The sequence below is a fragment of the Podarcis tiliguerta genome (genome assembly GCF_965153285.1).
Source record: "Podarcis tiliguerta genome assembly, chromosome: 8".
Classification (NCBI taxonomy): domain Eukaryota; kingdom Metazoa; phylum Chordata; class Lepidosauria; order Squamata; family Lacertidae; genus Podarcis; species Podarcis tiliguerta.
In genome coordinates this window covers 10,535,765-10,549,306 of record NC_139541.1, presented here as the reverse complement: position 1 = coordinate 10,549,306, position 13,542 = coordinate 10,535,765, and the positions used below count along the sequence as shown (strand labels likewise).

The following is a 13,542-nucleotide window of genomic DNA, read 5'->3' as shown; positions in this document are numbered from 1 at the left end:
GAGAGACAGGAAGAATGTTTTTAGTCCTGGAAAAGACAGGAAGTACTGTTTTGGGGGGACAGGGGGCAGGTGGGTCTGGGGGATTCCCTGGTCCTGAATGGGGTAACTGTGCCCCTGAAGGACCAGATGCGCAGCCTGGGAGTCATTCTGGACTCACAGCTGTCCATGGAGGCACAGGTCAAGTCTGTATCCAGGGCAGCTGTCTACCAGCTCCATCTGGTACGCAGGCTGAGACCCTACCTGCCCGCGGACTGTCTCGCCAGAGTGGTGCATGCTCTAGTTATCTCCCGCTTGGACTACTGCAACGCGCTCTATGTGGGGCTACCTTTGAAGGGGACCCAGAAACTGCAATTAATCCAGAATGCAGCAGCTACACTGGTAACTGGGAGCAGCCACCGAGACCACATAACACCCGTCCTGAAATATCTACATTGGCTCCCAGTACATTTCTGAGCATAATTCAAAGTGTTGGTGCTGACCTTTAAAGCCCTAAACAGTCTCAGACCAGTATACCTGAAGGAGTGTATCCACTCCCACCGTTCTGCCCGGATGCTGAGGTCCAGCGCCAAGGGCCTTCTGACGGTTCCCTCATTGCAAGAAGTGAGGTTACAGGGAACCAGACAGAGGGCCTTCTCAGTAGTGGCACCCGCCCAGTGGAGGACCCTCCCATCAGATGTCAAAGAGATAAACAACCATCTGACTTTTAGAAGACATCTGAATGAAGGCAGCCCTGATTAGGGAAGTTTTTAATGTTTGAAATTTTATTCTGTTTTTAGTGCTCTTTTGGGAGCCACCCATAGTGGCTGGGGAGACCCAGCCAGATGGGCAGGGTATAAATAAAATAATAATAATAATAATAATAATAATAATAATAATAATAATAATAATAATTGTGGTTTCCAAGGCACAGCTATGACTATTGATCTCTCACCTCTGTCCTGTTCAAGGGGAAATGTCCCTTCTCCACCATCAACATCTTTATTGACTCCTAAAACTGGGGCACTCACGGCAAGTGACGGTCAAGTTCAGGGGTCCTGTGACCTTGCAGACACTGTTGGACCACAATTGCCAGGGCTGATGGGAGCTGGAATCGGAGCACCTTTATTTATGTCAGGGATTTATACGCCAGTCCAAAAACCATCTGCAGGGCCACAGATATTCCCCAACCCTGAATTAGACCCTCACTTACCCTTACTGCCCCAAACGTCCTCCATTACCACCAGTGGCGTAGCGTGGGGGGTGCAGGGGGGGCCGGCCTCACCAGGTGCAACATCTGGGGGGGGGGCGCGCTCGCACTCGCAGCTCTCTGCCCCTACCTGGCTCACTCACTCTCTCTCACTGCAGTGCTGGCTGTGCGAATCCGATCCGAGCCGCCGGGTTGCCGCCCACTGTGGAGGGGAGGGTGCCAGGCGTGCGGTGCGGTGCGGAGAGAGAGCGAGGGACTATCTGGGCGAGGGACAGTGCAGCAGGGGGGGGGGCGCAAATTACTTGCCTTGCCTCGGGTGCTGACAACCCACGCTACGCCACTGATTACCACTCTGCCTCCCAAGAATTGATCAGAGATGCAGCCTGACAATATCAGTATGGCTGATGCCCTGAGTCTTCCAATCTTTCGAGAAAGCGAGGGTTAGAATCTAAGAGAGGATTCTATCAATGAACTGGTCCGACAAGTTTATTTGTAAGATGATGGCCTTAGTTGGCCATTTAAGTGTCCTCATCAACATCCCCAAAGAATGAGCCAGGCTACGAGGGATTGTTCCCTCCAGGCCCATGGACTCCAATCTCCTAGCTGCTAGGTAGGAGAACAAGAGCCAGAGAGCTGAGGATGGAAGATAGAGACCCAGATACCTGCCTCATCTGTGCTGGAGCCAAAGCAGTGAAGAATGCAAGATGTGTTGGGGTGTCAATGCCGTGAGCCCTCCATCTTATGCTCAGGTTGTGCATATATGTGAGTCAAACCGGATACAGTGGTACCTTGGTTCCCAAATGCCGAAAACCCGGAAGTAAGTGTTCCGGTTTCTGAACGTTTTTTGGAAGCTGAACGTCTGATGTGGCTGTCGGCTATTGTTTCCGGGACGCCTGTACCAATCAGAAGCTGCGCCTTGGTTTTTGAACATTTCAGAAGTCAAACCGACTTCCGGAACAGATTAAGTTTGGCGCTTTTGTTTTTGCTGTTTATTTTGCTTTTGTTTGTTTTTGAGGCTTTTTCGGTTCATTTGTTTTTGTGGCTGTGTGGAATGCAGTTCAGCTATGGATTGATTGATTGATTGATTGATTGATTGATTGTGTGACTGTGGAAATGGATAAAAGCCCCTCATCCAAACAATGACTATCATCAGCGCAGGTAAGGAATTTTTTTTTTTTTTTATTTTTACCATCTACAATACTGTGTTATTTATTTTATAGTACAATACATTGATTATTGCTTTCATTTTTATGGAAGATTGCTTTCATTTTATGTTAGATAGTAAAAATCATGTTAAATAGCTGCTTTGGGGTTGTTTTTAAAAGTCTGGAACGGATTAATCCATTTTGCATTCCTTTCTATGGGAAAGCACGCCTTGGTTTTGGAACGCTTTGGTTTTGGAGAGGACTTCCGGAACAGATTAAGTTTGAGAACCAAGGTACCACTGTATCCTAAAGACACCATGATCTCTGCCAACCTTCATCCCAAGGAAACTGAACTCTGGGAAAGCTCCTGGAGACTGCTTGGCAATTGGGGCGGCTCATATATAACCTAGAGTCCAGACCAAAGAGGAGCCTGTGGTTCACAAATGCCATTTTAATTCACAGCTGTTGCCTATTTCACTAGTGATCTCTGCAAAAGCCGGGACGTTTCTCCCCACACCCCCCATGCTTCAGCTGGCGAGTTTAAAAAAAGCAGCATCGCACCACTGCACATTACCATTAATGGCCATGAAAATCAGACTGCTGGGGTTTCATTTCTAAAACCCAAGGTGTCTCTGATTAAACCCGCTGAGAGGAAATGCCTCAGGGTGCCTTTACGGGTCTTCTTGTGCCTAGAGGCAAAGGCAAGGCACTCTTATTATATTCAGAGGCAATCTTTTCCTGGACAGTTCACATCTTCAGAAGCTGATGTCCAGGACTGAGCCCTGAGAGGCACTTCGAGAAAGATTTTCCTTTCACTATAGGAACACAGAAGCATGCCCTGTACTGAGACAGGGTCCATTTAACCTAATACTGTCTACCCAGGCTGGCAGCAGCTCCCCAGGCAGGGGACATTTGCAGAAATTCCTGGAAATGCTGTGGAGATACTGCTTCCTTCTAAAAATAAGGTCATAGAATTATAGAATTGCAGCCATTCTGAAGGAAATTAGCCCTGAGTCCTCACTGGAAGGACAGATCCTGAAGCTGAGGCTCCAATACTTTGGCCACCTCATGAGAAGAGAAGACTCCCTGGAAAAGACCCTGATGTTGGGAAAGATGGAGGGCACAAGGAGAAGGGTACAACAGAGGATGAGGTGGTTGGACAGTGTTCTCGAAGCTACCAGCATGAGTTTGACCAAACTGCGGGAGGCAGTGGAAGACAGGAGTGCCTGGCATGCTCTGGTCCATGGGGTCACGAAGAGTCGGACACGACTAAACGACTAAACAACAACAACAACAACCAAATAGTTGGAAGGGGCCACAAGGATCATCAAATCCCGGGAATCTTTCATCCAAAACGGGACTTGAACCCACAGCCCTGAGATTCAGAGTCTCATTCTCAGATCTGAATAAAGATCTGATCTGAATAGAAACATAGGAACCTGCCTTATCCCAAGCCAGACCTTTGGACCAACTGCTTCAGTGTTGCCCACACTGGCTGGCAGCATCTTTGTACAATTTCCATCGGCAGCTGTCCCTGGAGGTGCTGGAACCTTCCCCACTCCAGACAGCTGCCCTGACCTCCTCCTGCTACCTTAATGTCCCTCTGCGCTGGGACAAGAGATATGTACCGGGTGCCATGCAGGTCCAAGGCTGAACAGTGCCCTTGGACGCTCCTGCAATAGCTAGGAACCAGCCCACTTGGAGACGGGGTGGGTGGTATTTAAAGGCTCTGCCACTCATTCTCGCTCTCCCAGATAGTCGGTTGCTTGCGCCACAATGTGGAGGTTCTTCGTCCCATTCCTGTTGGCAGCTGAAGGTAAAGTCCACACCCCACATGCAACCTAGAAGCCCACCTCCTCAATTCACCTGAGACCACCACCATGCCTGTAGTCATTTTTCATACTGGGCCTCCCCCAGCTTGGTGGACTGTGGTCTTGAGAGCAGTAGGGTATAACGTAGCAGTATAATGCAGATTCCCCTGTTTGCTTTGAGAGCAGAAATGTGGGGAAACGCGCCTGCTTTGGCCCTGATTCCAGGGGCTTGGAGCCAGTTGCAAAGCTAGCATAGCAGGGGTAAAGGGACCCCTGACCATTAGGTCCAGTCGTGACCGACTTTGGAGTTGCGCCCCTCATCTCGCTTTATTGGCCGAGGGAGCCGGCGTACAGTTTCCGGGTCATGTGGCCAGCATGACTAAGCTGCTTCTGGCGAACCAGAGCAGCGCATGGAAACGCCGTTTACCTTCCCACCAGAGCGGTACCTATTTATCTACTTGCACTTTGACGTGCTTTCAAACTGCTAGGTTGGCAGGAGCAGGGACCGAGCAACGGGAGCTCACCCCGTCGCGGGGATTCGAACCGCCGACCTTCTGATCGGCAAGTCCTAGGCTCTGTGGTTTAACCCACAGCGCCACCCGCGTCCCTAGCATTGGGGTATTTGAGGCCTAATCTGGAGCCACCCTAGCTTCAGACCCTCCAAGTGTCCCTATTTTCCTGGGACAGTTCCGGATTTACAAAAGACTTTCTGACACGATCCCAGAATGTCTCCCTTTTCCTGTCCTTATTTTCATCGGAGAAATGTCCGAGGATATTGAGTTATCCGACCCCTAATAGGGAAGGGGGTTTCTTGGGTTTTTTTAAAAAAAGTTTAATGTTTTATCATGTTTTTATATATGTTGGGAGCCGCCCAGGGTGTCCCTATTTTCATCAGAGAAATGTTGGAGGGCATGTGGGTTGCCTTCCCCGCCTTGCGGGCAATCGCAGCTAAAGTGAAATCTGCAGGAAGATTTGGGTAATTTCCATCAATGACCCCCCCCCCAACGCAAACTGCCTTCCTCTCTCTCATCAGTCTATGGCTGCGGACAACCTTCTTATGCCCCCACGGGGAGAGTGGTGAACGGCGAGGATGCTGTGCCGTACAGCTGGCCCTGGCAAGTAAGTACCTCCATGGGGGTACATGTTAAGAAAAGTGAATAAGATGGACTATAATTGGAAACTGTTTTAGTTTAACAATGATGTTGGAAAGCTGTTATTTTTAATTCCAAGGAAACTCAGAAGGGAGGGATTTGAGGAAGTCAACCAAGATGTTTAAAAGGTTGGATTTGTGAAGAATTAAGTTTGTTGTTATTGTTTATCTGTTTATTGTTCCCTTCTTCTTCTTCTTCTTCTTCTTCTTCTTCTTCTTCTTCTTCTTCTTCTTCTTTCTTTCTTTTTCTGTTTTTGTGTATCATTTTGCTTTGTGGTTTGTGTTATCACTGTGGAAAATCTAATAAAAAATTTATTTATTTATTTATTTTAAAAAAAGGAAAGTCCTTTCAGGTGGGGAGCAAAGGGGAAGACCTCCCAGCCTGGCCAGATCTCAGCTCCTCCATCATCTACGCTCTCTTCTACAGGTCTCCCTGCAATATGAAAGCGGAGGACAATTCCACCACACCTGCGGAGGGACACTCATCGATGCCAACTGGGTCATGACGGCCGGACATTGCATCTCGTAAGTGCGGTCTCTCTCAAGGCATGCCGGAGCCAAGCACTCAGCACACCCATGAAACGGGGGTAGGAACCCAGGGGCCATGTGGGCAATCAACGAAGGGCCACATGGACTGCTAGGTGGGCCTAGCGGGCAGGGTAATGGATTTGACGCATACCTTGCTACCTTGAGACCACACAGGCAATCACCTGAGAGTCACACAGCAGCGGGGGGCAGCGTCAGAGGGGAAAGCGAGTGAAGGAGCAGGTATATTTCTTTAAAATTTGGATTGTAGAGTTGGAAGGGACCCTGAAGATCATTGAGTCCATCCCCCTGCAATGCAGGAATGTGCAGCTGTCTCAGACCTGTGCACTTGGTGTTATCAGCGCCATGCTCTAACCAACTGAGCTATGCTGAAACATTTACAGTGGTGCCTTGGTTCTCAAATGTCTTGGTTCTCAAACGCCTTGGTTCCCAAACGCCTTGGTTCCCAAACGCCGAAAACCCGGAAGTAAGTGTTCCGGTTTTCAAACGTTTTTCGGAAGCCAAACGTCCAATGTGGTGGTTGGCTATTGTTTCCGGGGTTCTTGCGCCAATCAGAAGCTGCGCCTTGGTTTTCAAACATTTTGGAAGTCAAAGGGATTAAGTTTGGCGCTTTTGTTTTTTAATTTTAATTTTAATCATCCACAATGCTGTCTTACTTATTTTATCTTACTTATTTTGTCTAAACCAGAGTGTTTTTGGCAGGCGCTGAAAAGAGTACCACAAAGGCGCCGGCTTGATCTTCAACAGGCAGGGAGTTCCTACAGTGAACTACATTCCAGCCACACAAAAGCCAGAGGGTTTTTAACGCACCTCTCTCTTCTCAGACCATCCCTCAAATACAAGGTGGTTCTGGGTGAGTACGACCAGAGCAAAGAGGAAGGTCCAGAGCAGCACATCCTGGTGAACTCAGAGGACATCTATGTGCACCCCGGCTGGAACGGAAACTGCGTGGCTTGTGGGTAAGCTGGAGGAGAAGGGCACTATATATGAAAATGATATACTGTTGGTATTTAACACCAAGTAAAATTGCTAATTTTTATGGGTGGTGCTGTGGTCTAAACCACAGAGCCTAGGACTTGCCGATCAGAAGGTCGGCGGTTCGAATCCCCGCAATGGGGTGAGCTCCCGTTGCTCGGTCCCTGCTCCTGCCCACCTAGCAGGTCGAAAGCACGTCAAAGTGCAAGTAGATAAATAGGTGCCCCTCCAGCAGGAAGGTAAACAGCGTTTCTGTGCGCTGCTCTGGTTCGTCATGCTGGCCACATGACCCGGAACAACTGTCTGCGGACAAACGCCGGCTCCCTCGGCCAGTAAAGCGAGATGAGGGCCACAACGCCAGAGTCATTCACGACTGGAGCTAACGGTTAGGGGTCCCTTTACCTTTACCTAAAATTGCTAAAATGTACAAAACAAGTTCAAATTTGTGTCAGGAATGCGAAGAGAAGGAAGGTACTTTTTTATCATTTTATTGTTTTCTTTAATTCATTATACCGTATTTTTCGCTCTAGAAGATGTACCAGACCATAAGACGCACCTAGTTTTTGGAGGAGTTTTTGGAGGAGGAAAACAAGAAAAAAAATATTCTGAATCCCAGAAGCCAGAACCAGCAAGAGGGATCGCTGCACAGCGAAAACAGCAATCCCTCTTGCTGTTCTGGCTTCTGGGATAGCTGCACAGCCTGCATGCGCTCCATAAGACGCACACACATTACCCCTTACTTTTTAGGAGGGGAAAAGTGAGTCTTATAGAGCAAAAAATACGGTGTGTCATTTCCCAGGAAGCCTTTAGCCGTGTACATGGCCACCACATATGGTAAACAGTACCCTCCTTCCCTTTGCATTTCAAACACAAAACCTCCTCCTCCTCCTCTTTCAGGGATGACATCGCCTTGTTGAAGCTTTCTCGCAGCGCAGAGCTCAACGACAAAGTGCAGTTGGGGTGCATCCCACCCCCAGGAGACCTGCTCCCCAATGGATCCCCCTGCTACATCAGCGGCTGGGGGCGCCTCTACAGTACGTAACCTTATTTATTTACTTGTTGCATTTCTCTCCCCCTTTTTGTGGTCCTCTGAGGATCTCCAGGAGGGCGAATGTGGTACTCCAACTCCCTGTTTTATTCCCACAACAACCTTGCGAGGTAGGTTAGTCTGAGAGCAGAGGCCTATGAAGGTCACGTGGTACCTGGTGCGGAAAAATTCTTGCCGCCACCCCCCCCACACACATTGATTTTCATTTCATTTTTTGCCTGCAAAAATGGTTTTACATTATTTCTTATTTTCTTACAAAGGAATAATAATACTAAGTAATAATAATAATAAACTTTTATTTATATCCCGTCCTCCTCGGCCAAAGTCGGGCTCAGGGCAGCTAACATCAGATACATAACATTGGTAGAAAATCAAATAATAATTAAATTACCTCCTAAAAACACATCAAAATCTTTTTTGCTTTTTATTTTCATTTTCTTTATCTTCTTTCTATTATATTTTTGTGTTTAATTTTGATGTAACTATTTGTAATATATATGTAAGATGATATTTTAAATCAATAAGACGGATTTTAAAAAAAAATCCACGTCAAAATCAAATTAAAGTCTAATTAGATGGCTTTCCGCAGGGTTAGGGTTGCTCCACTGAATTGAAATTTCAGCCTTCACGACATAGGAAAACGGCCAGGTAAACAGCTATTTTCATGGAGGAGGGACAAGATATTAACCAATATGCATGAAATTTCATATATAGATATATAATCCCTAGTGTAGTAAGATAAGACCTTTGGAGCAGGCATTTTTTTAAAATAAAAAAAGGGTTTTATGAACTGCCCTAGTAGGGCAGTAATTTTTCTTTGATAATTTCTCACCCTCTCCATAATGGAACCTGAAACTGTTCTTAAGCTGAATCACCACTTTAGCTAATGGGACCTCCTGCTGCCGCTGCGCCGCCACCACATGATTTCTGTTCTCATCCCGAAGCAAAGTTCTTAGCCCGAGGTACTATTTCTGGGTTAGCGGAGTCTGTAACCTGAAGCGTCTGTAACCTGAGGTACCACTGTATTTCCCCCAACCCCTTCCATTCTCTTCCAGCTGGCGGGCCTCTCCCCTCCATTCTTCAGCAAGCCCTGCTCCCGTCGGTGGACTATGCCCACTGCAGCCAGCCGGACTGGTGGAGCTACACCGTGAAGGAGACGATGGTCTGCGCCGGGGGAGACATCCGGTCCGGCTGCAACGTCAGTAAACCGCAAAGAAGGGGCTGGCACCGTATAAGGGACCAGCGGTGCTGTTGCCCCAGAGGTTGCTGAGCGATGGAGCCCCATCTCCAGCTATCCTGGGGGCAAGGCAGTGGAAGGCAGAAAGGGCTGGTCGTAGAACTATAGTATTGTAGAGTTGGAAGGGACCCGTAGGGGGCTCGAACCACCAGCTTTCTGGTGAGTCGCCACTGAGCCACTAGTGTTCCCAAGGAGGGAAATGATTTCCATAGGAGGATGCCTTTTTCAGATTGTTTAAGGAAGCATTAAGGGACGCGGGTGGCACTGTGGGTTAAACCACACAGCCTAGGACTTGCCAATCAGCAGGTCGGCGGTTCGAATCCCCGCGACAGGGTGAGCTCCCGTTGCTCGGTCCCTGCTCCTGCCAACCTAGCAGTTTGAAAGCACGTCAAAGTGCAAGTAGATAAATAGGTACCACTCCGGCGGGAAGGTAAACGGAGTTTCCGTGTGCTGCTCTGGTTCGCCAGAAGTGGCTTAGTCATGCTGGCCACATGACCCAGAAGCTGTACAGTAAAGCGAGATGAGCGCCGCAACCCCAGAGTTGGTCGCAACTGGACCTAATGGTCAGGGGTCCCTTTACCTTTTAAGGAAACTTTATAGCATATAGTACAGGCATGTCCAACCGGTTGATCCTGGTCAATCATGTGATCCTGATTGACTGGCCCAAAAATAAAATTAATAATAATAATAAAGCTCGACAACTTTGGGCCTTTCTCCCCCAACTTTACTGACCCCCCACAAAAAGCTCAACAACTTTGGTCAATCCAATGGATAGATCACTGCCAGTTCTTTTTATAGTGGGAGTAGATCACAGTCTCTTGTGTGCTGGCCACGCCTGATATAATATATCATATGAACTCGTGAGCAGGATTTGAGCTATGAGCAACAGAAGCAATTAGATTATAATATTGTGGTTCTGATTTGATAGATAGAAGACAGGGTGCAACAGAAGGGGTAAAAAAAACAAGTCCATGGAGAACGGGGTGGGAAATCAAGAAAAATAAAAGACAAAATTGTGTTTTGACTGCATGTGTTAAAAATGTTGAAACTTAATGAAATATAATTGGGGGTGGGGGAGGAAGGATTGCCAGAGGAGGCACTGCCTTTAGGAAACAGGCATACTATTTATTTAACAGCACATTATTTCCCCTAAAGAATGCAGGGAACTGTAGTTAAGGCTGCAGGGAATTGCAGCACCACATGGGGAAAACTATGGTTCCCAGGATCCTTTTGCCGGGGTGGGGGGGAGCTGTGTGCCTTGCAATGTACGGTAGGGATGCAAAGCCAGTCTTTCGCACAAGAACACAGCAAAGGGTCTTGCGGCACTTTGAACCAGGAGCAGGGAACCCCTTCTCAACCGGGGGGACCACATTCCCTTCTGGGCAACTTCTTGGGGGTGCCCTGTGCCGTTGGTGGGTGTGGCCAGAGGCAAAGGTGGGCGGGGCTACAAAGGTCAGATTTACTTTTGAACTCTAGCATTGTAAAGTTGGAAGGGACCCTCCTGGGTCATCTAGTCCAACCCCCTGCGGGGCAGCAATTGCACCCAAGACTTGTTTCTACAGGGAATGATTGATTCATTTTGCATTATTCATTTTGCAATCTTCAGTTCACCGGTGGTATATGAATTTAATAGATAGTATACAAGTTCTAATCTACCCTACTGCAGAGCTACAGACCTTGCCAATTATTGCCCGGGGTGCAGCTCTCTTTAAAAAAAATAAAAATAAAAATGATTTATGCCTTTCAGATTTATGCATTTCACTAATTTTACAATCATTTTAACATTTCCCAACGGAGAATAAAATATAAAATATTGATAGATGCAAAAGAAAGAGGTTTTTCCCTGCAGGATATGAGACTATACTATGAGGCATCCTGTCTTTGCTGGTTGAAGGAATGGATAACATTAGAGAATTCGTGTATTCTAGACTTGGAATGTCGTGACAATATTTTTGGTTGGCATGTATATTTATGGTATGAAAAGGCTAAAGTTCATAAAGGATTTACAAATCATATAATTAGGGGGAAAATTGTATAGAGTATGGGATAAATGCAATAATTTATTCGAGGCAAAACCACTTTGGCTCTCACCATTGGAAGCTGTAGCGGTAAAGGAAAAGAATACGATAGAAGGGTGGACAACTTATAGAAATTTATTAAAACAAGAGGGAGGAGGGTATAAATTAAAAGACTTTATTTTTTTCTATTTTTTAAATTAATTTCCCAAATTTATAACAAATATAACAAACTAACAAAACATATTAAAAAACAAAACAAACAAAGATATAAATCTTCTTACTATTAAAATTCCAAATTACTTTCCGTTGTTAAGTGACTTCCTCAAAACCTTCCTAACAGATTTTCATTAAATCTCATTTTAGCAATTTTCCAATATCCACTTTTGAATAAAATTAACTTATGCAAGTCACTAACTTCCTTTCTTTTCATAATATTCCCAATCCATAGCGTTATACAATTCAACATACTTTAATCCTAAACCAATTTAGTATTTGCAAGTATTTCCACTTATATTATATTATAATATAATATTTAGCTAAATATTCCTTAAATTTCTTCCAATCTTCTTGATGTTCCTCCTCTTTCTGATTGCGGATTCTTCCAGTAATAAATTAAAAGGCTTTAAGGAATTATCAGGGAAGTTAACAACATGAATAGAATATCATCATTTGAATGGGGTGCAGCTTTTCACACCACGCCTATTATTTCAGGGTGACTCCGGAGGCCCCCTCAACTGCCGGGCTGCTGACGGGAGGTGGTACGTCCATGGGGTGACGAGTTTCGTCTCTGCCTGGGGGTGCAACACCTTGAAGAAGCCCACCGTCTTCACCCGTGTCTCTGCTTTCAACAACTGGATTGAAGAGGTAGGTCCTGCACGCCAGGACTCTGGTGGGGCACCAGATCGTTCTTTTACAAATAATTGTAATTAATTGCTTCGCCTGGACATGGAGGGGAGAACCTGGACTCCCTGTTTGAAATCAAAGGTGGAATTTTACAGCTGCATCAGAAGAGTTGAGAACAAAGAAAAAGACCTCTCCAGAGTAACTCCAAGTCAACAAATTTACTATATGTAACAAAATTACTGTATGTGTTGATAAAAGGGACACGGGTGGCGCTGTGGGTTAAACCACAGAGCCTAGGACTTGCCGATCAGAAGGTCGGCGGTTCGAATCCCCGCGACGGGGTGAGCTCCCATTGCTCAGTCCCAGCTCCTGCCAACCTAGCAGTTCGAAAGCACGTCAAAGTGCAAGTAGATAAATAAGTACCGCTCCAGCGGGAAGGTAAACGGCGTTTCTGTGCACTGCTCTGGTTCGCCAGAAGCGGCTTAGTCATGCTGGCCACATGACCCAGAAGCTGTACACTGGCTCCCTCGGCCAATAAAGCAAGATGAGCGCTGCAACCCCAGAGTCAGCCACGATTGGACCTAATGGTCAGGGGTCCCTTTACCTTTATATGTGTTGATGCGAATCGAAGTTAATCGTTGTAGCTGTGGTATAAGGGGCTTTATCAAGGATGGGTTGTGTTTGGTTTGAGCAATAATCTGGAGGTAGTATTAAAGGGAATCGGACCCTGAAGTACAGCACATGGGAAGCCATTCAAAATTTATAATTAGCTATGTAATTGATTTGGTTTCCTAATAAGCCAATGGCCAATTTAGTCCTGTATCTGGTCCTCACAGTGGCCAGCCACCATACACTTAAAGCACATGGTTCCCCACCCTAATAATCCTGGGAACTATAGTTTAAGGGTGCCAGGAACTGTAGTTCTTACGGTTCTTTCTGGGGAAGCCCTATGCTTTAAGCATATGGCGTGGATCTGCCCAAAGATCTCTGGCACATTTCCTAACACTGCAACTCTCTCTTTTTTTCCTTCAGACCATTTCCAGCCATTAACGTCAAGCAGCAGCAACTGCAGTCGAATGCCTTCCTTGCTGGATTCTTCAAAATAAAATTTTTAAAATGCACTCACCTGCCTACCATCTCTTTCTCTCTCACACACACCTCTGTCACTTCTCTGGGCCAGCCCTACTGTTAGGCAAGTGAAATATACTCAGAGTCAAGAGTGGATTTCATGCTCTTTATTCAGCTCATAGTGGTGAGGAGGAATGGAAGTTCCCCCAGAATGTCTGCTTTGTATACATTATTTACACAATGGGCCCCTTGTGATTAGCTACCGTATTTTTCGCCCTATAGGACGCACTTTCCCCCCTCCAAAAATGAAGGGGAAATGTGTGTGCGTCCTATGGGGCGAATGCAGGCTTTTGCTGAAGCCTGGAGAGCGAGGGGGGTCGGTGCGCACCAACCCCTCTCGCTCTCCAGGCTTCAGGAAGCTTTCCGCAAACCGTGGGAGAGCGACTTCGCGCAGCTCTCCCACGGCTAGCGGAGAGCTTGCCTGCACCCAGAAGCTTGGGGGGGGATAATTTCCC

At 46.7% G+C, this 13,542-nt stretch overlaps 1 protein-coding gene across 1 annotated transcript; it reads left to right on the top strand.

Moving 5' to 3' along the window:
* The first annotated feature begins 4,090 nt into the window (after positions 1 to 4,090).
* Positions 4,091 to 13,062, top strand: LOC310683853 (proproteinase E-like). Its single transcript, XM_083454292.1, has 8 exons — positions 4,091 to 4,147; positions 5,176 to 5,261; positions 5,720 to 5,817; positions 6,663 to 6,797; positions 7,711 to 7,847; positions 8,917 to 9,059; positions 11,828 to 11,980; positions 12,992 to 13,062. The coding sequence occupies exons 1-8, from the start codon at positions 4,108 to 4,110 to the stop codon at positions 13,007 to 13,009; spliced, it is 810 nt and encodes a 269-aa protein (XP_083310418.1). The 5' UTR covers positions 4,091 to 4,107; the 3' UTR covers positions 13,010 to 13,062.
* Positions 13,063 to 13,542: the final 480 nt, after the last annotated feature.